The sequence below is a fragment of the Fopius arisanus genome, unplaced genomic scaffold (assembly GCF_000806365.1).
Source record: "Fopius arisanus strain USDA-PBARC FA_bdor unplaced genomic scaffold, ASM80636v1 scaffold00041, whole genome shotgun sequence".
NCBI classification, from domain to species: domain Eukaryota; kingdom Metazoa; phylum Arthropoda; class Insecta; order Hymenoptera; family Braconidae; genus Fopius; species Fopius arisanus.
This window is the reverse complement of record NW_011887780.1, coordinates 129,259-155,693: the sequence shown is the minus strand read 5'-3', so window position 1 is coordinate 155,693 and position 26,435 is coordinate 129,259. Positions and strand designations below refer to the sequence as shown.

General features: G+C 37.2%; 1 protein-coding gene across 9 annotated transcripts; it reads left to right on the top strand.

Annotated features, from left to right (window-relative positions):
- The first annotated feature begins 162 nt into the window (after positions 1-162).
- LOC105266717 (uncharacterized) lies at positions 163-23,800 on the top strand. 9 transcript variants are annotated; one of them, XM_011305082.1, is made up of 15 exons: positions 163-1,795; positions 1,888-2,091; positions 6,969-7,093; positions 7,954-8,065; positions 9,373-9,518; positions 11,431-11,570; positions 12,029-12,200; positions 12,459-12,585; positions 12,661-12,741; positions 13,273-13,275; positions 14,463-14,495; positions 19,287-19,362; positions 19,447-19,544; positions 19,630-19,850; positions 19,909-23,800. In XM_011305082.1, exons 1-14 carry the CDS (start codon positions 259-261, stop codon positions 19,824-19,826), a joined length of 3,051 nt encoding a protein of 1,016 aa, XP_011303384.1. In that variant the 5' UTR covers positions 163-258; the 3' UTR covers positions 19,827-19,850; positions 19,909-23,800. The 9 variants fall into 9 exon arrangements, with proteins under 9 accessions (XP_011303384.1, XP_011303381.1, XP_011303385.1 ...); XM_011305079.1 differs by having other exon boundaries at positions 19,278-19,362; XM_011305083.1 differs by lacking the exon at positions 13,273-13,275.
- The last annotated feature ends 2,635 nt before the right edge of the window (positions 23,801-26,435 follow it).

Below are 26,435 nucleotides of genomic sequence, written 5' to 3'. Positions count from 1 at the left end.
TTCCTGTAAGTTTTCGTACAGAAGAGAGTAAACACTTGTTTCTGGATTTTCGTGTACCTAAATATTCACCTCGAAATAATATTCTCGGGTGTTCGACATCCGAAGGTATGAGGGTATATAAACAATTCGAAAAGATTCTCGATATTCAGTTTTATTCTGCCCTTGAAAGCCTCTCCGTCGAATTTCGTTTTCTCAAAAGGTGTCGAGTGCTCAATCGCGTCTGGAATATCACGATTTTGCCAAGAGGATTCCGCAATAATGGCATATCGCCAGCTCCCAGACTTCGTGGAGGATTCCCCGATGAGACCGGTGCTGAAAAAACCACCGGCATCTCCAGCAACACCATCGGATATCGAAGCTGATCGTCAAACTGGTCGCCATCTTCACAGCGCTTCACCCTTCACATTCAAGTCATTTCTTACCCCTCGGCGCGGTAATTCAAAGCCCGAGGAGAAGATGAGCCCCTCGATGGAGATGCTGATCAAGAGATTGGACACGTTGACCCTGAAGACCCCGAGGCGAAGCCCAAAGAAACCGGAGAACAAGGACGGTAGCTTCATCGATGAATCGCCAGAGGACAGCGAGTCCCACATGAATTCCATCCGAAATGCTCTAATGAGGCGTTTTTCCTCGATAAATCCTGACCAGAGAAATCCAGTGCAGGGGAAACCCGTGGATGCTGATACCCTGAAGCAGGCGCTTAAGCGAGAGCACGAGAGATGCCTGAACGCCAGTTTGGACCTCGATAAGATCGATTTGAATGCATTATTCACTGAGGAGCAGTCGGATTCGGGACGGGACGAGACTAACGAGAAAATGCGACGAGATTTGTCTCAGGATTTTGATGAGGAGTGCGAGGAATTGCCTTTTGCTGAGGCCGAGAAGCCGCTCCAGTGTTTGGCTGTTGCTGAGGAAGTCTCAGAGCTGGATCAGAGTCTCCAAGCGGTCTCGGAGGTTGTCTTCTGGTTGGCTCTGAGCAACAAAAACCTCCAGGAGGAGAAGAAGAGATATCCCCGGGGTCGGGGGAGTGATGTCCTTGGTGAGGACATCGTCAAGTCCGCTGTTCAGGAAAATGTCGGTCATCTTGTCACTGATGCGCAGAGGGAGATAATCGAGGACAATTTCCTTCGAGAGTTGTATACCGAGTTTGGAATGAAAAACTCAGGGGTTGAGGACACCTGGAGCATCGTACCCGAGGTGGGAACACCATCGAGAGATCCTGGGAATATCTCCACGTCTGATAATACTCCAGCTGCGTCGTTTACTACGACGAGCTTTGGAGAGACCGATATGCAGTTTACACCACCTGTTAACACATCGATTATGTCTCAGGGTGTAGCTGACTCGGTGACCTCCACCGACGAGAGACTTCAGGATTCTCACGGGGAGTTAGCACCACCTGTTACCTCGAGCATTGCCTCTCGGGGGGAATCAGGGCCGAAGTCGACCAGTGGCACGTCTATTCTTCCGTTTGATATCAAGGAAGAGTCACCAGTTGTTCTGGAGAAGTCACAGGATCTCATGATGTTCACACCGGAGCCTGACGCAACTGTTGATATTGCTGATGACTCTCTCGAGGCCATCAATGATTCAGTCGTCGAAATTGCTGCCACCACAATGTACTATGACTGCCAGGAAGATGCCAATGAGACTATCGATCTCTGTAGTCCTCTGAACAAATCTGTCAGTCCCAGACTCAAAACTCCTGTTGTTCGGAAGAATATCTCTCCCAGGAATAAAATTCTTTTGCGTCGGGTTAAACAGGCCTCCTCCCCTGCATATGTTAGGCCTAAAGGTGTTGATTAATCGGGTCTTAAATGGGGGAATTTATGTTTCTTTGGTGCAGGTGGAATAATTTTTTCATTGACTCTTCCTTTTTGATTTCAGGTGTGCCATTTCCACCGTCACACAAGCTCACAGTAGCTGAGGTGTTTGATGCACGAACTGGGAGGCCACGTCCTGATGTTCTCAAACATCACTTCATCCTCGAGGGGAGGATCGACGAGGCAGCAGCACTACGCATTGTCAATGATGGTGCTGCACTTCTCAGATCAGAGAAGACTATGATCGACATCGAAGCTCCAGTCACAGGTAAAATAATCACGCATTTACACATCGATTCGTCGATTAGCAAAAATTGAAAGAGAAACGTCAAGGAAAATTGGTCAAAACCTTTGGTATGACCTATTTACCTAGTCTAGGGATTTATCAGCACGTGGGTACAAGGTTCATTCATGTCACCGTGACCCTCATACCCACGCCTCTCTCCATATTTTTTTTTTCTTTCTTACCGTCACGATTATAATCGTTCAATCGATTTATCGGTATGCAAATGAGGGTTGCACCTCTTGCACGGTGAGTAAATTCGGTCCAGTACCCTTGGCATCATGCTGATGAGCCAATGAAGCGGGATATCATGCCTCGATTATCCTCTCCTCAATCAATGGAGAATCAGATGTAGAGCTCGTTGTATTTTTCCTTCATTTGGGGGTTGATAACAGGAATAATTGACGAATCGATATTAAATTTTAATCAATCGATTATTGAACAACTTTATCTATTTTCATTGTGACTTTGGAGAGTCCTCTGGCTATTGATAAAAATTACTTTGGCAAACATGGAGGTACTTTGATGTACGTCGAATCGCTCTCTACCTAGGGAATCCGTTTGGAATTTCGTACGCTCGCGCAGTGGAAAACGCAATGGGTAAAGGGGATGGCAATACGAATGGAGGACGAGGGCAATATCAAACTAGGGTTCGAGCAACATTATATCACACACTTGTACAAATTAGGTCACGCGTTTCATTCTCCAAAGAACACTCGCAAGATAATTCAGTAGCAAAGTGGTAAAGTGGAATAAGCACAATTTACCATTTTTATTAACTCACGATTTATCTCTGCAATTATCGCTCCTACAGGGATTCACAAAAGGACACTTTATCTGGATAATTGAATATCTGATAAAAAATGTCTCTTGATATTTACCCGGAAAATCAATAGTTTTCAACGTAAACGCTGTATTTTGCTGGGGAAAATTTTTTAATCTCGGGCTCTCCCGGGAAAAAAACAGTTTTATCACTGATGAACGTTTCAATTATTTGATCAGCTCAATTGGTCGCTCAGAATTTCTCCCTTTTCTGGTCGGGGGAGGGACTTATTCACCCTCACAGCATTCTTGACGAGTTGAGCCTGTAGACACGTACAATCAGCTGAATAAACAGACAGGTTGTTGGGTTCATCTTGTTGAGTGAAAAAAGAAATAAGGGGACTATGAAAAAATGTGGTCACGCGCTTCTTTTCTTCCACTATTCCTCAGTCAACTTCATTTCTCGTTCACCCTACTTGACGATGAAAACTTTGTGCTTCACAATTTTACCTCCACTCTGTACCATGAGAAAAGTGGAATAAGGGCTCTCGATTGGCTTTGTGAGAGATGAAAAAACACCCTCTGGGGAGTTACCCTTCAGTCGAGACTCAGAACTAGTTCCAATAAATGGGAAATCTATCAGCTGGAGCTACATCGAGCTGCATTTATTAGTTTTCAACCTTAATGAGGCCTCTTTTATTTCGGTTGAGAGGCGCTGGAAAAATGGTATAATGCAGTATCAATTTAATTTCAGTTTTAAAACCACCGGTGGGGGAGTTTAATGTTTCATTAGATTCTCTTTTGATTTTCTACCGAGCTGGGGCGAGCGCTCGTTATAACCATTTCATGAGAACAAATAATCATTCTGGAACTTTTATCCCGACTCTTTAACAATGTATGACCCTCTGTGGACCTATTTTTTAGCCCCTCTTTTTATCATCATGGCTGATCACTCTGGGTCAGACCCAGGGGTTACATTAAATCACGCAAGGGTGCATGCGCTTTCTCAATCTCAAGATGTTGGGTCCACACGAGAGATAACGATATCGAATATACTCCAGCCATGCAATACACGCAGATCATAAACTCAGACCTCTCTCATACCCCATTCACTCGAAAAATATTCACTTTTCAAATTGATTATTTCACCATTTCACCTTTTAATTTTCCAAAGAGAATTTTTCATTCAGCTCTAATCAATCGATTTAACCAGTGGTCGAGGAATAATGGTAAATTGTGAAAATTCTTTAGAGTCAGTCGTTCGTAAAATCGTCAACTTTTTCCCGAGAGATAGAGAAAAAAAACATTAATTATTTTTCATGACAGCCTCAATGGATTATTCAATACCCGGGCTTATCTACATTGTAGAATGTGTCTTGGTGGCACACACGTGGCTTCCATCGATTTTTTTTTTTTTTTCACATGCATGGTGGAAGGGACTCTGAACTGCTCACTCTCCTTTTGTTCAATTCAATTGTATTATGCGGTACTAAACACGCTCATCAGTACAGTTGTCGACAATTTGGTCATGTTTCCACGCGTTCATCAGATGGTGGGAGATACCAAATTAATTTAGCGGGGCAGTGGCTATTTCCCCGATGATAATGTAATTGGCCGGGGGAATAATTGGGGATGACGTTTGTTGTTCTTTGGGGAGCATTCAGAATTATTACAAATGATGGTTGTCATGTCCTTCGATGCCCGATCGATCATTTCGAGGGGAAATTATCCATTTTTTTTTTTTTTGTGTGGGTCTATTTGTTTGGCGCCCTGGAATAGTCACTTGGGGGGAATATTTTCGCTGTTGTACTTTTGCGAGGAGATGGAGTCGGGTCAGTACTTATCGAAACTTTCGTCGACTTATTGTCTTTGTATTCAGAGTAAACAGAAGTAATTCATGTTTTTCTCGAGATGGAGCACAAACTCGGGAATTAAATCGGAGAGCAATATTTAACCACCGATCTCTACCGATCCAACGATCCGATTTCGATGAATCAACTTCATTTTGAACTCGGAAAAAAGCACCTTGAAAATGATTTTAAGAAATGCCAACTCCACTCTACCAATCTCGATTTATTGAAGATTGAAGTTCCTCCCTCCGATTTCTCTCTGAAATCTATCTCCTCACTTCTCCTTTTTCGTCTCTCACAAAAGTCCGTCTATCTCTCAAACGACAAGTTTTATGAGAAAACGTCAAGAAACATGTTCAACAGAAAATAAATCCCCCGACAAAAAAGTACTCAACGATTTTGCCCGTAGAACCACTCGTTGAGAGATAATCACGTTTCAAGAAAATTCGAAAAAATCATCATCCCGGTATTTCCCTCGTTTCTTAATTACCTCATTAACATTGCGCACTTCAAGTAACGCGTTATTACCAGCTGCGAGTGAGCCTTATCAGTTCTTCATTTTATGTTTTTCAAAGTTTACGAGGATGATGATGGTCCCATCCCGATATGGATACCTCAACAAAACTCGTAAAATATTCATCACCCTGGAGGTTACATCAGCCCTTTTGTTCCATAATTCCTGGCATTACTATTACCATCACTAACTTATCATTTACGACAAATGGCCTGGTTTCCCCCGGAAGTTATGGCGTATTGCACTCCACATCAACTCGATATTGCGGTGGAGTATCACCATCAAGCCCACCGAGCTGTGGAGTACATTCAAGTGCTGCGAGAAGTTAACGTCAATGATCCGAAACATCATGACGACCAGAATCTAATCGAGAAAATAATCCACCGAATCATAGATAATGATGATTGGATCGTCAGAATTCTATTCCACAAATTATAGACTCTCTGGAACTCCTGGTTTAATGATCTGCCGATAAATCTATTGCAATCAATTCCTAAAATCATCTCCTCGACTGCCAATGACTTTCCAATAATTCCCACAAATCAATTGACAAGTCGACAATTGATGTTTAATGATTTTTTATTCAAAGGGAGAAGTCCTCTGATGTACCAGTGATCCTTGAGGTTGCTTATTGGATTGTAGACGCCTCTGAGGCGTCACCGGAGTTCAATTAGCGTTAATGTTGGCGCCTGTGTCGGCAAACTGTCACTTGCCAACGTATTCTCTGTTTCTATTGATTTGGATCTGTTGTGTTCGGGGGGATATAAAATCTTGGTGAATATTGCGGTATCTTGAGGGACGAAAAAAGCAGTTGGAGCTTTGAGGATGATGCTTTTAATATCCGGTGGTCCTCTATTATTCTCAAAGAATGTTACGGTTCAGCACCATCTGCTCCGAGGGAGGGAAAAAATTCTCCATGTAACAGGGGATAGGGTCATCGGGAGGGGGAATAAAGAAATTTATTTAATTCTTGGATAGGTTTTTCTTCATTATGGCTAGAGGGATATCTTCCATCGTGAAAATTATTGGGAAAATTCGTGAGTTCTGAGTAGCGGATCTCTCCATCAGTCCGAAAAAAAATTCAATTCAATTGAGAGATAAAAATAATTTTTTTTTTTTGATCGATGAAAATATATTTTTTTCGAAAATCGATGAAAATTAATTTTTTTGAAAATTCTCGGGAAAACTTGTGAGTTCTGAGTAGCGGACCTCTCTATCAGTAAAAATAAAAAAAAGAATTCAATTGAGACATGAAAATAAATTTTTTTTTGAAAATCGATAAAAATATTTTTTTTTCAAAAATTGATAAAAATTTTTTTTTTTCGGAAATCGATTAAAATGAATTTTTTTGAAAATTCTCCGGAAAACTTATGAGTTTTGAGTAGCGGATCTCTCTATTAGTTCAAAAAAAAATTGAATTCAATTGAGAGATGAAAATAATTTTTTTGCGAAAATTAATAAAAATTTTTTTTTTTCAAAAATCGATGAAAATAAATTTGTTTGAAAATTCTCGGAAAAACTCGTGAGTTCTGAGTAGCGGACCTATTAGTCCAAAAAAAAGACGAAATTTAATTGAGAGATGAAAAAATTTGAATAGCCGGATAAATCCCTGAATGAAATCATTATAAAATCATCCAAGAGTTATCAATCCCTGTTTTTATTATATGAATTATAAAGGAGTTTTGAAAATTTAAAATGCATGGTTGAATGATTTATTATTGTATTATCTGTTTCAGTTTGCGGTGATATTCACGGACAGTTCTACGACCTCATGAAATTATTTGAAGTTGGAGGTCCACCGTCTACGACAAAATACCTCTTCCTGGGGGATTACGTGGACAGGGGCTATTTTAGTATCGAGGTATGTGCGGATAACTAATTAACGAGAGATAATAGCAATGCAGATGTGAATTTTAGTTGAAATTCGGAGAGTAGAATTCAAGGTGAACAAAGTTAAACCGCACTGAAATAATTCTCAACCCTCAACTATTAACACGATTAATAAATAATTACACACAAAGATGAATAATGGTTTAAAAAAAAAACGAATAGGTATTTTAATGCGGGAATTTTGTGTTGAAAATACGGTGGTATATTGAATTCATTTAACGATGCCAAGTGTTATAGTTTACGTGTCACACCTGTTAACGCTGGTGAAGGCAAATTGCTAGGTCACCCACCAATTTTTATCACTCTATTTTTCCATAGCCCATTGCCTCAACTGAATCCAGATGTTTCAGTCGGTTACGCAATGGAGCATTTTGTTCGCATTATTCGTAGATGATTGAGATTGAAATTATTATTTGAACGATAAAATAACGAAAATTAGTAGATAAAGCTTGATGGAGAAATACTATCTGAAATAGCAGTTGAAAATGAGTCCACGATATTTGAAACTGTAGCTGATGTCATGATCCGAGTGAAAATCCCCTTTTCGTGCCTTTTTCCTCGGTCTCGGGACGCGTGAAAAGCTGCCATGGATGAAATCCAAATCGTGTGGGGATATCACCCTGTCATCCATTTTATTCGTTTATTTATTTTCGGCTTTTTCCTGGGAAAATTGTCGATTCCCTGGGTTCTCTCTTTTTTTTTTTCTTTTTCTCATCTCACCAGTCCGTTTCAATTTCAGACTATTCTCTTTGTCGGGCGTTCATCGGCCAATTAATTCACGTTATGGTTTCTTCAGCGGTCTCATTAATTATTTCTTTCATTGTATTTCAGTGTGTACTGTACCTGTGGGCATTGAAATTGTGCCATCCAACCACACTCTTCCTACTCAGAGGCAACCACGAGTGCAGGCATCTCACAGAATATTTCACATTTAAGCAAGAATGTGAGTATCAATATGGAAAATTCATTTTTCACATTTGGACATTTTTTTTAATGCATTTTTCCAAGTTTCCTACCCGAAATTCTACCGCGTTTTCGTTCGGCGTCAATATCTCGAAATTGACGGGCCTTACCGAAATTTTTATGAATATCTTTTTTGTGGCGCTAAATTTTTTCTATAAAAAATATTTACACGAAAATTTCGCTATGATTTTTCAATTTCGAGATATCGACGAAAAATCACCGAGAAAAAATGGACTTTACCAAATTTACCACTTCGCAACGGAATTATTAATTTTTTTTACGTTTTCTTTCGATTTTCTTGCGATTTTCCTTTCGATCGCGGTGTCAAATGCATGAGAACTATTCAAAGTGATATTATATCGATTCTTTGGCGTGGGAATTCGTTGAGGGAAGGGAAATTGTTGAAGGAACGTAATTTTCAACCGAGGGAATTTCGAATTACTCACTCGATAAAATGTCCCGAAGAATTCAGTTGAATAAAAAAGACCCAGAATAATGTGAAACTTGGTACCACTTGGCTGAGGTCCAGTTAAACACGTGCTTACACCCACAGTGGGTGGAATCTTTCGTAATCCCTCATACCCCAGCCAAAAGCGATTGTTTGCACCCGAGCATGGACGGGATATAAAAAATACGAGAAGACTAGTTTGTGAAAATCCCAACGACCCGGTTTATTCCGCTGAATCATCTGTTTTATTGGAGTTTATGTATCTCGCAATATTCCCCCCGAAAAAATCACAACAGAAAAGAAAAATCTAGTACAAAGCTCTCCCTTTCGGTCTCACGTACGAAAATTAATCACTTGAATTAAATCAAGAGATAATTGAAATAGCCCCTGTCGAGTTGCCATTTTTCCTCGTACCAAAAATCATGGAACGGCAGATGTACAGATCTATTCCTTTTTCAAATGACCAGTGAAAAATACTTTTAGCTCATCAATATTTATGGAATTAGAATGAAATATTTATCTTCTACCGTCTGATTTACCTTTCGTAATCGCGTGAATTTTAATGAGGAATTTTGAATTTTAATGAGGATACGAGAGACGAGTCATTGAAAATTTCGAAGGCCTAAAACTTTCGGGGAATTTCAGAAAACTCCAGAAAATTGGGTCTTCATGTTGAATAATAATTCATTTTGAACTCTCAAAATTTTCATTAAAAATCGAAGTATTCAAGAAATTAAATGACTCGTCACCGAATACTCAAAAAAAATTCAACTTTTTATTCAAAATTTCAAGAATAATTTTCCACCATTTCAAGCAATCGAATGTTTCACTGTTTCCAGGTAAAATAAAGTATTCTGAAAGGGTTTACGATGCATGTATGGACGCATTCGACTGTTTACCACTAGCTGCCCTGATGAACCAGCAATTTCTCTGCGTACACGGTGGCCTATCACCGGAAATTCATCACTTAGAAGATATCCGAAAGGTAAGACGATAAGTACCTCAACACTGGATTAATCCCCTTGTTCCCCCTCAATGATCTTCTGGGCCTGGTTCAGAGTTGAGTCAACATGAGCGCGAATAAATAACTCACTGGCAAAAGCCAGGATCCCTCGATTTACCTCGCTCCTGGAATTTTAAGTCCCGGAGAAAGGGAAAAAAAAATTCAAATTACTGGCTTATCCCTCTGAAATTCCATCCATCAGAGAATTCACTGGAGAAACGGAAGCAAAACCAGGGAGAGGTTGCCCAATGTGCTGCCACCTGCTCTATCGATCGTCCACCTACGGTTATATGTTAGCACACCTTCCCCTTCTGCACCCTCGTATAAACCCCCAACTACATTTGAAACTTGTACAGAGAAATATCACGGGCTAGATATAACTAGAGATTCTTCACCCTCAAACGATGTCGCTCCACATGAAAGACAATATATTAAAATATATTCTAATTATATTAATATATTTTTTTTCTGTCAGGGAGTTGTCCGGATTTTTCTCGAGAGAAATTGAATGACGCGTTCTTGAGGAAATTACTGAATTTACCGGTATATTACGCGCAATTCGATAAATTCTATGAAATTTCAGTTTTCCTCGGATTACCTTGAATTTTTCTTTTGGTGAATATAATTCAACGGCTTTTCCGGATTGATGGAGCAACTTTTCTTAATCTAGTGCACGATTATTTATGAACCGATGAAATTTTCATTTCTTCACGATTCCGTCCCCTGCTTCCGGAGGATTTTTCTTTAATTCTTTAATTACGTTGAATTAATTGATAATTCATTTACCAGGAAAAATTGCTTCTTCGAATCGAATAATTTTATCAAAATATTATAATTCAAAAATTTTCCACCCTCTGGATGATGAATTTAACTTTCAAAATAGCCATTATGCACATGCAACGAACTGATGAAACCTTATGAATCGAGGGAACAGTGATTTTACGTCAACTCGAAAGTTGCCAAGTTATCTTGACACTGGGTGAGTGTCTTTAGGATTAACCTGGTTTCTCATTTTATTTAAACACCTGGTCATGTCTTGAGATTCAAGTTTGCGGGGATATTGAATATTTTTCATACACCGAGAGATAAATTTTGAGGGGTGAGAGAGAGAGAAGAAAAAAAAATGAGGTATCGGATTGGTACGTGGCTGGAGATGGTGGGGTAAATCCTCCCTAGTCGACCTCATTCGAATTGCATATGGTAAAGCACTGGAACGTGTACACAGTGCTTTTTCCAACGGGTTAGCCCTCTACTTTATATTGGAATCGGTGGATGGAGTCGCTTTATATCCACTGGCATACTTTTTTTTATATCTTTGGTATAACGTAGTTAATCCAGCATCATCAATAACATTTACGGATTTATGAATTTGCACGGTGAAATTGATCCTATGGGTGAATGAAAGCACTGGATTCTGGGCTTTTTTACTCCCTTGGGTGGTGAATATTTGCATTTGTTGGAAAGACCTCTTGTAGTTTCATTCTTCAGCCTAGGGGAATTGTATTTCTAACTTTGCGAAATTGAATTTCAAAGTTTAGTCACCAGTCAATATTCGCGGGGGTGAGGTGGGTGGTAGGGGGTGGCGCTTTGTGTTTGGCAGATGTCATTAGACACTGGAGACTAAGTACTCATTACCACGTAATGTGCGTGCATTCGCGGTGCGTTGGTGTTACATTGGGGCGCGATAATTGATGAATTAATGGGGATTGATTTGATGGGGCGTACGATTCTCCACTATATCACCGGAACCGATCATGCGATTTCGTCGAGGCTGCATTCATTTTATTCTCTGTAAAAATATCTTTAAAATGGCGGAGGACTCGTGGAATTTTATCATAGCGTTTTAGAGTTATTGGTAATCGATCAGTGATCAATGATTAATCTTGATTTTCAGTTGGACAGGTTCAAAGAGCCACCGGCATTTGGACCAATGTGCGATCTCCTCTGGTCAGATCCTCTTGAAGACTTTGGTAATGAGAAGAACGCTGAGCATTTCTCTCACAACAGTGTCAGAGGCTGTTCGTACTTCTACAGGTAATTATTAAATACAGCAATTTGATAATAAAAAATTTTGAAAGTATTATAAGTTATTGACCACAAGCTCCTTACGATCGGTTGATGGTGCTAGGCATCTAGGCATCTCGTCGTGTTCTATAACGCACGCGAGGTCAATCTGGTGAAGTTGCACTAGCACGATAGTTGGAGTGGAATAATTTTACTCTGAAGGTGATAAGGTGCTTTCAGATTGTTCAATCGTTGGAAAATTATAATGCCCACAGACGAATAGTTATCGTCATACTCTATACACTCCTTTCTGTTTTTTTAATATATAGATATATATTTTTTTTTTTCGTCCGACATGACTAATTAGATGTTCATTTTCCACTCGACGGTGTGTAATGAGAAGGTCAAAGAGAATTCTACCATTCAAATTGTTCAGCTCTTTGGCGACCCTTTAATGCTTTTTGTGTTGTTCATTTTTTATTCTTCAGCTACGCAGCGTGTTGTGACTTTCTACAAAACAACAGTCTCTTGAGCATTATTAGGGCACACGAGGCACAAGATGCTGGATATCGTATGTACCGTAAGTCGCAAACGACGGGCTTCCCATCGCTTATCACCATCTTCAGTGCACCAAACTACCTCGATGTGTACAATAATAAGGTAGGAATTTTATTTGAAACTAATGGAAATAATATTTTATTCATTTATTCGTTTACCCGGATAGGAGAAAATTGTATTAAAAAAAAAAATTTTTCAATCCGAATAAACTGAATTATTTAAAATTCATTGGATTATTTTTCAGCAATAAAAAAGGTCTGGATGACCTTTTACGCCTGAAAAATTTCACTGTTTCTCTCATGTGGTATAAATGTTTGTGAATTGATGTATATGTTTGCTTCTAATTTGTGATCCTCGCAGGCGGCTGTGCTCAAATATGAGAACAATGTGATGAACATCAGACAATTCAACTGCTCACCACATCCCTACTGGCTACCCAACTTCATGGATGTATTCACGTGGTCCTTGCCATTTGTCGGTGAAAAAGGTACATCCAGCACGAAAAATAAAAAATATGTATCAGATAATTAAATTCAATGACTCATTGACTTTTGGATTTCAGTCACGGAGATGCTGGTCAATGTACTCAACATTTGCTCGGACGACGAACTCATGAGCGAAGGAGACGACGCCCTCGAAGAAGGTAGGACCATTTCTCTAATTATCCCTCAGAATTTATCATCTCAATTGACATCCTCCCACCCCAACCGTGTCTCAGTCATTTTAATAATCAATTTCTCATCGTGAGAGATTGCCGCGAGATTGAAGTATCATTGAAAAAAAAAATTGTATCTGGAAAAACAGCAATTGCACGTTCATCAGATGAACGATTGGATTAATGCATCCGGTGAAATGCTGTGCGTGTCTGTTGAAATTGCGAAAATTCCACTGGACCGTTAAAACGCCATTCAATTTTACCATGGGAATCTCATCGACTAATTTTCCAAGTTGCAGTGAGATTTTCATGGCTTCATTGAAATACCTATTTCATTCGACGTGATTTAACAGCACCACATGCAACTCAAATTTATCTAAAAATATTCAACAACTGCTCATTGTTTATTCGAGCTATTAATAAATTAATGTACCCTCGTGATTATTCATAACGAATCGTTATGTCAAATTCTAAACATGGAATTTCTCTGTTTTCATATTAATACGCTGACATGGACAGATGGTAAGAGAACTTCATTCATTCACAGGAGGAAGATAATTCCTATATTATTGAGAGCTTATTTTATCATTCTTGAATCAGTAATTATCGTATTTAATACGATTTACCCATCAATTTATCACCACATCCCCTCCTGTCCTCCTGTACCTCTCCAAACATCTGTACATGCCGCATAGATCATTTATCGCTCATACATGTATATTTTTCATAACTCTTTCTCGTTATGTGTCTCGCTCATTGTAGTCTCTTCACTTAAATTTTTTTTTTTATTACTCTTCATATTTATATCACGAGTTGTTTATTCTGCTTCGTCAGAGCAAGCATTTTACCTCCCCTTGGGTAATGAACTTGGTTTATTTATTTTTCACTCAACTTTTATAGCCATCACTTTGCACTTTATAGTCGATCCGATGGATGATAGACAAGTGTGAATATCAACTTGGCAGTATTTATATTTATTCGTTATTATTACGTGTTCCTGTCGAATTTTCCTCTTCATCAAACGTCGACATCTCATCCCTCAAGAAATAATCAGGGAAAAATAAGTGAATTATTCCAATTACGATCTTCGATAGCTTCTCCTCATTACTCGATACATTTTGTCTTCGTTCTTTCATTAGTTTATCACGTTTGTTTTTCGTTGTATTACCAACAGATTTTATCTCCCATCTATTCTCATTGGCTCAAGCCCCATAACACGAGCCATTATTTCTTATTTCTTTTGTCACCTAGATGATGTACCATTACCTCGGTGTTCTCATTCCTCTTTAAGAATATATTATTTCACATTCACATTCGTTTGATTAAACTTCATGAAGTTCTCCAGTTGTACATTATCGCACTATCTGAGTGCCTCATTATCGAAATTTATTTCTGATAGAGGTAAACAACAATGAGAACTTTAGAGTGAGTTTAACCGATTATTCGTTGGATCGATCAATTTGTTGTACGATTAATCATTCCGACTTTTTCCTTTATATCATCAGTTTAATATTTTTTTTTCATTACACAATAGCCCACCAAAAATTGCACTGACTATCTTTTATCGTACTCCTTCTCTATTATATTTGTGTCAATCACACTGGCCTTGGACTCCTCCTATATCGGCACGACACTATGCTACTACTATCTTCTACCTGTTTCTACTACTCAATACTCCGTTGATACGGCCAAACTCCAACCCCATTAAGTTGCAGCCAAAGTCGTTGTACAAAAAAAAAATGGTAAGTCCGGTCCTGAAGACTTACATTGATGCAAATTAACGTGATTATTAAATCAACGGTTTTTCGTTTTGTTTCTTTATTTTTCTCATTTTTTTTTTGTTTATTAGGCTGAGATTGAAATTTATTTTCACTTAAACAACAAATTACTGACGAAGAAAGTTTATTAATTCATTAACCCGACGACGCGTTCGAGGACTAGAGTAAACTGTGTGATTTTTTTTTTTTTTTTGGGACTTGCTGTTGCCCTCATTATGAATTTTCATGTGAAAAAATATCTCATGGTTTCATGATTTTTTGTTTAATTTCCATTAATTTCCGACTGAGTTATTGATTATTCAGTTGTTAATTATTGGATTTTTGGGGAATTGTTTGAATTAATTGGCCGGACGCCAGAAATTGTTAAAATCAATGTAAACAGCAGGTGACAAGGGCCTCACACAGTTTACAGTCGTCTCTTCTTGTTTTTTATTTCTATCTGTTTCGCAATTAATTAAATTCGAAATCCACCATTGACGTTTGTCCTTGATTTCTCTATTAGATATTATTTATCGTCGCATTAATTATCGTTGGCAAATTGTGCCCACAACAGCTGCACGCGTAAATGGCTCACACACTATCCAAAAAACGTACGATCATTCCTCTCCACTTGACACAAGTCACAGGACAACACTATCATTCACCATAAATTAATACCGATTTTGGCTGATTTTTTAAATTAACGATTATCTCCATCTCTTTCCTTGAGCATCCCTTAACATTTTATTTAATTATCAATTAAAAACTCACTGAGGCCCTCTTACATCCCCGTAAAAGAGCCATAAATTTTCTCAAGTGTCATTACGACAACTTGAACCCAGTGGACAGTCTGTGCACACGAATATTCTTGAATACTCTTGAATATTCCTCTGCAAACTGAAAAAAATAGTTTCTTGATTGGTTCTTTGAAGGGAAGAATGAGTGAAAAAGAGGGGAATGAGCTGTAATCGATTGAATCCCTCTGAGAAAGCCCCTTCACCCTCCAGGATAAGACGAAAAAACCTCCAGTGCGGAGGCATCGATCAACGATATACCCCTTTAAATCCCGGGATTCCTCCTTCATCTCTCTGTACCTCACTTGCCCATTTTCCTTGGTACGACGAGCGAATCGTCTACGTCACTTCCACTTCACATACCTCACTTAGCTCTACTTTGCCCGAGTGCTCGGGATACAATCCTACGCGTCCTCTGGGAGTTGAGCCGTATGCTATCCCATTTTCATTTTTTCCATTTTCCCCTTTAGCCCTGGTTTTTTTTTTTACATTTTTCCATTCTGTTTTTTTAATCAATGAGTGAATTTTATCTCATCTAGGCTTTACTAACTTCTGGATATGAATTTTTCGTTTACCTTTTTTGTAATTATTACGATTTTTCATATTCAATCTAGCTGAAAGCACTTCTTGGATGCTGCCAAGACTTTTCTTTTCCATTACTCACACTCCCTGGTATATCTGTCTCTCAAACACTGAAGTTATTTGATTTACGAGTCCTTTTTTTTCGCCTCCTATCTCTACTTGAACATGAGAATAACCCTCTGCCCTAGGAATACACGAGTCACTTTGATTTCGAGAGCCAGTAGTTTTATGCATTTATTTTTCAGGGGAGGAATACTAAAGTCGAACTCTATCGTTATTCTAGATTTTTCCACGAGAGGAAAGTCCAATGAGAGATATATGTACATGAAAAATCCTGAGTGCTTTTTCAAACTCCTATCCGACTCAAAACTTATTTCTTTCAGTTTCCTTGTTTTTTTTTTTTGTTTTTCATGGTAGATATCTTGATGTTCTAATGAATATCGTATTTAAGCTTGGAGGCCTCTACTGGTTTCGTGACGACGATGGGTAGAAGTGAAATAAGTTGTATTGTTAATTAACGAGAGCAGTAATGGGTGAAAATGTCCTCTTGAACATGTCTTGAAGGTACAAGTCCAAATTCAACGCAGCTAGTGAGTCGTTCAGATGATTAAAAAGGAACATCTCCATTAACTAATGTCCCGTTCTTAGAATTCCAGTGTATATAACAGTCATTAGCTTGAGGTCCATTTCGACGAATGGAAAAGAAAATTATTGCTGAATTTGGAATTTGTAGCTTTCATTCTTCATTTTTTTTTTCCTAATGGAAATATTCAATTATTGTAAATCTTGGTGAGGATTTTATATGCTATCCGCACGTACCTCAGAGTCAGCATTTAGTTTTACAATTTTATTGAACATTGATTAGCTTAAAAAAGTGAATTTGGTTGACGAAAAAAAAGTTCTTCAGAGTTTTCCCCTTGAATAGATAGAATAGCAAATGATATTCCTCTCGTTGAAAATTAACGAATACTATTCCATTCATAAGACATGAGTTCGAAATTTATTCAGCTCTGATGTACATGCATTAATGCATATTAAAGCTCATCGCACATATGCTTGAGAATGCCACTGACAGAGTGCACAATATTTTTCTGTTCTATGTGTATATTTTATTTCCACTACACTTCTACTATCGTCGCCTCCTCTCAACCTGCGAAACTACATACCATCACGATAACCACCTATTGACCACCATCACCCTTCAATCAACCAATAAACAACCTCACGAAAATTATTTAAAAATTAAAAAAAAATACAACCAAAAAAAAAATGGCTGCATTGACGCTGCTCTCATAATGTTGGTGGTTACTTCTGTCCTTTAACTCACGAAAAAATCTGCCGTTGCCGTTCTGTTGCCGTCGCCATCCGGTTTATCAACCGTATAAACACTTTGGCCCAATGGTAATCCAACGTGGTCCAACCCAAACACGACCCCAATACTGACCGCGTACGGTGAGTTGTTCTGTTGCTTAATTTTTTTTTTTGGAACATATTTCAGAGGTTTTGGGAGTCAAAAAGAGCGACTGGAGTGCGGAGGTGACTTTCCACCACGAAATCTCAATCAAAAAATGGCACGCATCTCTAAAATACGGCTTAAATAGTTTGTTCACTGCATAGAAACAGATAGGAGCGAGTAGAAATTAATTTGAAGACTTTAAACAATTTTAATTAATATTCAAAAATGCGAGGTGGCAGACGAGTGTGGGCGACGCCATCTTGAGGACCGCAGGGAATTCCCAAAATGGCCGCATCGCTACCTCGAACTTTTAACGATCATTAAAATAATTTATTAGCCTTCCGATTACTGTCAACTCATTTTGTCTTTTTTCTGCAAACTGAACGATTTTTTCAAGTCATTTTACAGATGTTTCCATTTTTTTATTGAGAATTCCTGGAGCAAAATTTTCATCGCATTTCGGTAGTTCTTTTTAATCCCGAGGTCTCATAATTTAAATGAAGATAATAAAATAGCCAACGCGATATGGCTGCCACTGGCTCTCGAATAACGTGGAACGCATGGTGATTCCCCTGTTGAAATAAAAAATATTCAATGAACATGAAAAAAAAAATGAAAATGCGAGATACGCAGAGGTGAATTGAGTGGTTTAATCTCCGGTGAGTTTCACGTTTTTCGAGTGGCCTCGAGTGATTGAAGAATATCAAAATGTGAAGAGTTAAACCAGTGGGGTAGTTGTATTTAGCGAATTAATTTTTGCCAATGCAACATGGCGATTTTATCGGTTTCGAGGAACACCTAGTGAACGCATGAAGCCAGCACGAGTTTATTATGATTCCCGGGTGACTAGTGGTTTTTTATTTATTTATTTGTTTCAATTCCTCTTTTACACCGAAGGGATATTGAATTTCGACAAACGCCTATTTTGACCCCGGAACCACCGCTCGGATGCATTCTCGACGACGTGCGTAGATTGATCCGATTCTATCGTATATCACTATCCCTCGGATTTTTTTTTTACAACTACCTCGTTGTCTATTGTTTCCCCATTCCTTTCGGGGGATCAATCGAAATTGATACCGGTCACCTACAAAAAATAAAGAGGATAGATTTTTTTTTCGAAATCGAACCGATTTATTTAGACTACCCGAGCTCTCGGTGGATATCTCGCAACCCAAGATCGATACCGAAATTTTCGTAGTAACACTTTTTGCAGCTCTCAATTGACTCTACAAAAAAGATATCCACAGAAATTTCGATTTCGGCGCCGGATTCCGAGATATTAATGAAAAACCATTCGCCAGTGAAAATCGGCTTGACCGGGAATAAATTAATCCGACGAAATAATTTCTTTTCGCTCGTTGATTCAGCGAAATCGCGATCTATCACGCGGTAATGTATAAATCATACCTTAATCGCTGTATGATGGATCAATTATTAATGCCTAGAGAAAAGAAATCCACCTTTTTTTTATGAAAAAAAAAAACTGCATGCGCATGCTTTGCATTAATAGCATTTTTTTTTTTCAATTTTCCACTCGAGTGCAGCTTCCAAAGAATGTACGCACCGTTTTTTATTTTCCGGGCGATAAAAATTTTACATTAAAACCGCTGTTAACTCCAACACAAGTGTGCACACAATATTGTTAGAATAGTGAAGAGAACGACGAAAACAAGAACAACGGAATAAATAAGTAAATTGTTAATGTGAGACTTAGATCTAGAATTATTTGGTATTATGATAATTGTGGATTTATTGCTGGACAATCGAGGGCAATCAATGATGAATTGAATGTGCATTGGGATTGTGTTTATTCAGAGTCGATGTAAACATTGATTTTCGTTGGATTGATTGACCTCGTGCTTCGATGTGTGCTAGTTAATTATTTGTCGGGTGTCGAACAGTTAAAAATGATTTCATGATGATTCGTCGCAGGTGCAGCAGCAAACTTACGAAAGGAAGTTATCAGGAATAAGATACGAGCTATTGGAAAAATGGCTCGAGTCTTCTCTGTCCTCAGGTGATTGCTCAATAATTCATTGAATAAACTAATTAAAATTTGCCAATCCACCCGATCCCCCATTTCAATAACAAATAATTGTAGGGAAGAGAGTGAGAGTGTCCTGCAGCTCAAGGGCCTCACACCAACTGGTGCTCTACCTCTGGGTGCCCTATCCGGTGGAAAAACATCCCTGAAGAATGGTAAAATCTTTGATTACTATTAATTATCGTAATTAATTATAATAACTCGGAAATATCTTTACGTATTTTTTCAAATAACTCGCAGCACTCCAAGGATTCTCACCGAATCACAAAATCACATCATTCGCTGAGGCTAAAGGTCTGGATGCCATTAACGAGAGAATGCCACCACGAAAAGACGCACCACCAACACCAGTAAGTGAAGAAAAACCCGTTATAAAAACACCAACGTCAACTACGTCAGAGAAACGGGAACATTGTGCCCAGGCACCCCATTCGTGAGTCTCATAAGGATCCAATATCGAGGTAAGTAACACATTTCCCACTCTGAAATTCCCACATTAAACAATATTTCATTTCTCAGGTGACAATTGCAAGGGATTAAGCTCCAGTCTAGGTCGCCAAATCACAATTTTACAAGCATTGATCGTCTCCCCACTTCCCCCTGGATTAGAAATAGTTCATTGGGCCGAGTAAAGCATAATTAATTGAGAGAAAAAATGGTAAAAAGATAAAAAAAAAATACAACATGGTTGAGGGAGATTAGAATGATGGGCAATCACATGTGGAGGGGCCCAGTGTCAGGATGTGGATGAATAATTGAGTATTGCTGATACGTAAGGATTAAAAAATATATGAGGAATGAACGAGACAACATTTGGGGCATGCGCGTGTGATTCAAGCAAGAGAGAACAACGCCCACGTTGAACAATCATGAATTAACCCACCCAGCGGATAGAAATATTAACATTACGAGGGAGAAATGAATTATGGGAATCATAAGTTTCAGTGGATTATCAAGTAAAGAGCTATAACTCCCGTTATGATTAAAAAATGAAATAATTAAAATGCCAATGAGATAGAGAGAATCGAGTGTGGGAGGCATCACCGTCTACTCGCAGCTGGTCTGCCATAACGTACGGTGAAATATTTCGTTTTTCTTCTTTCTCTTTTGTTTACTTTAAAAATGAAAAAAAAAATGGAAGAAATAAAAAAAAATTGGAGATGATGATGGAATGTGCAGGGAGAGTACTATTTAATACTAATTAATTAACACAATTTTCACTCACATATTGCGAACACTCCTGAGAGAATTAATCGTGCACCCTATGGTGGGTTTATTACCGTATTAATATAACATCCAAATTTTCACGTATATTAAAGGATTATAATGGAATGAATTTTAAATTCTATGGGAGTTATCACTCGACGTCGTTTGGAGCTCGAGGTGGTGATTTATTTTCTTCATATTTTCGATTATTTTTCATGGAAATGGGACAGTTGAGGATGTGAATAGCTCTCTCAGATTAAATTGACACTTTGGGCTGTTCTATACGATTTTTAATCTTGCCAGGTGGATAGTTTTGTTTTTCCCATTATCTCGTAACTTTTTGATTCCTCTGAGATCTAGTCAATCTAGTCCATGCAGTACCCCAACTTGTGCATGAATATCTCGTGCAATATAACGATGTCAATCTCAGGTTTTCTATTAATTCCTTGAATACGTTTTAGATGTATCGTTATGGGTGATTGTTATAACAGTTGTTGTTTTATTTGTTGTCCTCGAGCCTCCAGACGGCGTGTAGCGATAGTGATTGTAGGATAAACTTGAATCTCGATTAAGATGAAACAATTATTTAAAAAAAAAACGAAGATAGCGCGAAGGAAGGGTGAGGATTATAAATTATCTTATTATTAATGATGAGCCATGACATCTTCGGTTTTGAATTTGGTGGGGGGAGGAATAATGGGTATGTGGCCCCTGTTTTGGTTCAATGGAGATGGGAAATTTATTTAATCGCACGTTTTATCTGGAATACAAGGGAATTTGGTTATTTCTTATGGACGAATTTATCGAGCCATGTTATAGGTAAATTAAGAATGAAAGTTTTTGGGGAGTTGTCGATGAGAGGTTGGGGGACCGATAAACAAATAAAACGGTTACAAGAGAATATATTGGGATGGTGAAAATAAATATGAAAGCAGATAAAAATTAAATGATAAAACAAAAAAAAACATAATAGCGTTGAATCTTTTATGATTTTTAATGTGTGTTCTTGCTATTGAGGATAAGAAATAAAAGTGGATTTCAGCCACCAAAAAAAAATGATGAATAAAATAAAGTAAAGTAAATATATTTAAAACAAAAAAAAAAACAAACTCTCTCCCTCCCTGGGTGTCGCCTGTACCTCTATATACACCGGAAGTGGATTCTTTGCCGATGAATTAATTAAATAATTGAGTGAATAAGTAACGTAAGACTCTCAAGCACAATGTCATGAGGAATCATAAGGTTTAGTCGTAATTTGTCAATCCCACTCTCACTATTTTTCTCTCAATATTCTACCCTTTGAATAATTTTTCCCCCAGAGTGGTGCTTCCGTCGTTTTGGAGGCCAAAGCAAAATTAACTGTTCATTATTAATGTTAATTAATCACGGTAATTAAATAACGAAGTGGAAAAAATAAAACACTGAATGGCAAAGATCCCTTTCGCGTCGTAGGGCGACACTGAATTTAACGATTAAAAGATGAATAAAACGTACCGAGGAATAAAGTGGAAAATAAGCAGAAAAAAAAATGCGAATAAGAGAATTAAATAACAAAAAAAAAATATATAAAGAATTATCTTTCACTCTGTCTCTTCACTATGATAATTATATAATGAATAATAATGAATAATTCTATCTCTCTTTGCTACCAAGTTGTACTTATTCTTAATTGATTTACTTGTACAAAAACAAAATAAGAACATGTGTTAAATAATAAAAAAAAATTACATAATATAATATAAAGAAAATGAAAGAATGATGATCAGCATTATATATACATTAATGTGTATATATATATGCGTATATAAATACTTACGTGAGTAAATGCAACATTCGTACATATCTGTGAACATATACATATATCTATGCCATAAATATACGAGTATTCATATGTATATATATACACATGTATATGTGTATTTGTAGATATGTATGGGTGGTGCGTATATCATCATAATATAAATTACCTATTATTGATAATTATTATCATTAATATTCATTAATATCTCTATCGGAAAAAAAAAATAATTATAATAAAAGCTGGAGAAATGAAATAGTTAACGAATGAATTTTGAGTTGAGATATGAGTAATGCTGAATTTCACTTTAAAACATATATTGCAACGTCATGTGATTGTATTTATCATGCAAATTAGGTAAAAATAATTCAGAATTATGATTGGGGATAATCAAATTTGAGAAATGAAAAACGTTTTGGGAGAAAATTTATGGTAAACTTTCTGACTCACTTCCTTGTTTTTTCGTCTGTACATTTAAAACTTCATGAACCTTTTAATAAATAAATAATTAAAATGATAATGAATATTACGGTGTACAATGGACAATTGAGGAATCGTCTGTTGAGTGATTTTTTTTTTTAAATGATTCATCTGGTTTGAGTGATTCTGAGTGTGAGTGACACCTCGTTATTTTTTTATGACGACTCGTCGGTTTTTATTCTTCCGGGGAATATCGTTTTTTCAATGATTCAAGCCTAAATGAAATATTTGGTGCACGTGGGCGAGTGATTATCTCTGGCATGAATCTGATCATCTGATTTCACAACTCGTATTTTCATTTTTCTTTTCATTCTCACTCTCTTTTTTCAATTTTCTATATATCGAGAGGATTTTAAACGGAATTTTAATGGGTGTGGCTGACAGTCTCGAATATTCATATAAAAACTATTAGAGATTTCTAAATAAATAGATAATCTATGATATTTCTGCCTAGCCTTGTGAAACCTAGTGAATTTTCTCTGCATTTTTATACATCAGATCAAAGTGACGCTCTGTCAAATTTCTCTTAAACCTTTTCATCAAAATTATCCTTCTGAAAATTAATATGTCGGTGTCTGCTACAACCCTCAGCCCTCCTTCATCTCGAATCCCTTTTATTTATTCTTAATCCCATAAATTTCATTCCCATCAATAATCCTCCATAAAACCTGGCAACAATTGGCATAATTATTCAAAAAAATGCATGACTACTATCGCCGAGGAAAAAATTTTCATACTGTCCCTTCGTAACAAACGAAATGACAATTTTAAAATTATGAAATTGTACATAAACGTGCGTTTGCTATTACTAGAACTGTTACTAACTCTAAGATCTTTGACTATTGAATTTTGTTTTTAAATCGATGCTAAAATTTCGAGAGATAAGAGATAACGAAAGAAAAGTATTTTAGAGAAAACGGGAAATAACGATCCATTGAACGGATAATCGCATGAGAGATCTATAAATAATAATTTGTTTATTTGCATATACATATATACACATGCACGATGTATATATACGTATGTATTTGATAGGTATGTACAGATGTACCACATGTGTCGCATACCGCAGTATGTGAATAACGATTGATATAATAATGAAAATATTGTCACCATCATCATTATTATAATTGACCATTAATCGCGTAGGGTAAAGAGGTGTTGATTAATCGAGGGAAAATGATCAAGTTAATAATGCAGTCTTACTCATACATTTATTCAATATGAAAATTACAACGCGATGATGCATACATTATCAATATCGTATATCTTATTATTCTCTTAATATTATTACTATTTAAAATAATAAAAAATGACAAAACGACACTCCCTATTGCCCATTTGTTGTGAATGTTTACGTTGTTTAATGATACTCAAATGATTCTAAAAATAAAATCTATGATTTCCACCAATTTTTGGTTAATACTCATTGAAAATAGTACTGGCAGTCACCTTATACTTTATCATCCTCTATTTTCCCTCGTATCTCAGAAAATGGAGGAGATATGATAATTTTTGTATGAGACTTTTTTGTAGAGCGTAAAAAAATCTACAATTAAGTTATCTTGAGAAAATTTGTGTCTCTGATAGATTCTGAATAATTATGCAAAAACAGGTTGTGGTGGGGATCGAATGCGGTGGCGCGTGTATCAATTTCAAGATGGCGGCTGGCTCTAAACACGTTCGGACACGTTCGGCGCTTCGTCCCGGTATTTTCGTCTGGAATAGTGGTAAATATGCAAAATAATTCATAAAAATTGCATAATTCATTGATAATGACGGACTACAACAATTATATCATGGAATTTAAGGCGATTGCGGTGGATTACGAGCGCTAGAACGAATAAATCCCGAACGCCAAAAATCAGATCCAGTCCATCGGTCATTGTCCTGCGCATACCATAAAATGGCGGCCGCTCTGAGGTGCTAGATCGTGTATTTCACATTCAATTTCCATTTCTCGAGGGAAATAACGACTGAATAGACTGAATAACTATTGGAAACGTGATAATTAATTCCAAGTGAAGTAGTACAACGATTTTATTATCGAATTGAGGGGATTTTTGGTGGTGGTCGATGGTTGGGAGCTTGTGGAAGTAACTGGCAGTGAAAAGTTTCCCGTTCTTTGTGACCGACATGAGTATTAAACCGTAAGAGGACTCTTCCAACTTGATTTTTTAGACCATCCCGCGGGTCTTGGTAGAACTGTGGACCTAACGGATTTTTTGTGAAAATTCAAAAAGTGAGTAGAACTGAAATTTGCCAAATGGGAGACATTTTTGATTTTTTTGAGTGTGATGAAATCCCACGGACATTTTGATATCGAGACTATATTCGAGAAGTCGAATATTAAATTCAATCGAGTATTGAACACAAAATTTGGGACTCAAATACGCGAGTTTTTGTTTTCGTGTGATTCGGTATTTTCTTTATTTTATTTTTTTTTATTCGAGTTCGCTGGTGGTGTTTTGTTTTGTCCGGGTAATAAAATGGTGAAGTGCCGAGTATTGTCGAGTCAGTGTTTATAAACAAATGGTGACAAGTGCTGTGTTAGTGACTTTTGGCTGATGATCCGGAGACCTGGAGGTGTTGCAGATCTTCGGCAGGAGGTGGTGAACGTCGACGACGGCGTCCAGAAGGCGAGTGGTGAGTGTTTCAAAATTTATTCCAGTAAAAAAATTTCAAGTCAGAAAAGTCGAATAAAAAATGGATTTAACGTGAACACTCAATACGATTTTTTTATAGCCAATTACATTGCCCATCATAATTTTTTTTTGATCAATCGATATTCAACAAAATAATTAAATTCGACTTTTCTCTCTTTAACTTTTTTTTAATTGCGTCGTCGACTCCAAAAAATTGGAGTTTCTCCCTCGCCTGGTCCCATGACCTTGGGAATTGATGAGGAATGAGGGATGGGGGAATAAAACAAAAATCTCCACGCGTATATATTTATTCTTACAAACGTATAAATTGAAATCCACAAAATACATAGGCACACGGTTAAAATACACACATTGACAAACGATATAATCGAACACCAATTCCACACGAAAAATCAGATAATGGGATTATAATTAGGTCCTTAACAATATCTTATCGTTTTCTAAAAAATTCTTAAAGTAGTAAATTTCGCTGATGGCTAAATGCAGATTAATCTTTACGATAAATTATTCCTTACGATAACTTAACTAATAACTAGAGTACCCACAGACTGAGATCAATTTCCCTACTTTGTGCACAATAAAATCTCTTCATTCTTTGGATAATTTCTCAGTGATGATGCAAAGCTAGTAATTTTTTTGGTTCAGATCGATTCGTGATGGGATTATATTATTTCCTTTTTGCTCGTGCACTTTTCGGGTTTTTGTCCATGGATTTCGTGACTAGATTCCACTCTTAATAAATAATCTTATATAATTTATATAAATTAGAATAAATTAGCTATGCTATCTTCTCTGATACTTTCTATTCTAATGAGTTCAGTTGTTCGAAATTATTATGAATATTATGAGTAATTTGGTTTTTTTTTAAATTTGGTTTTGCTGCAGCTCCTCAATGC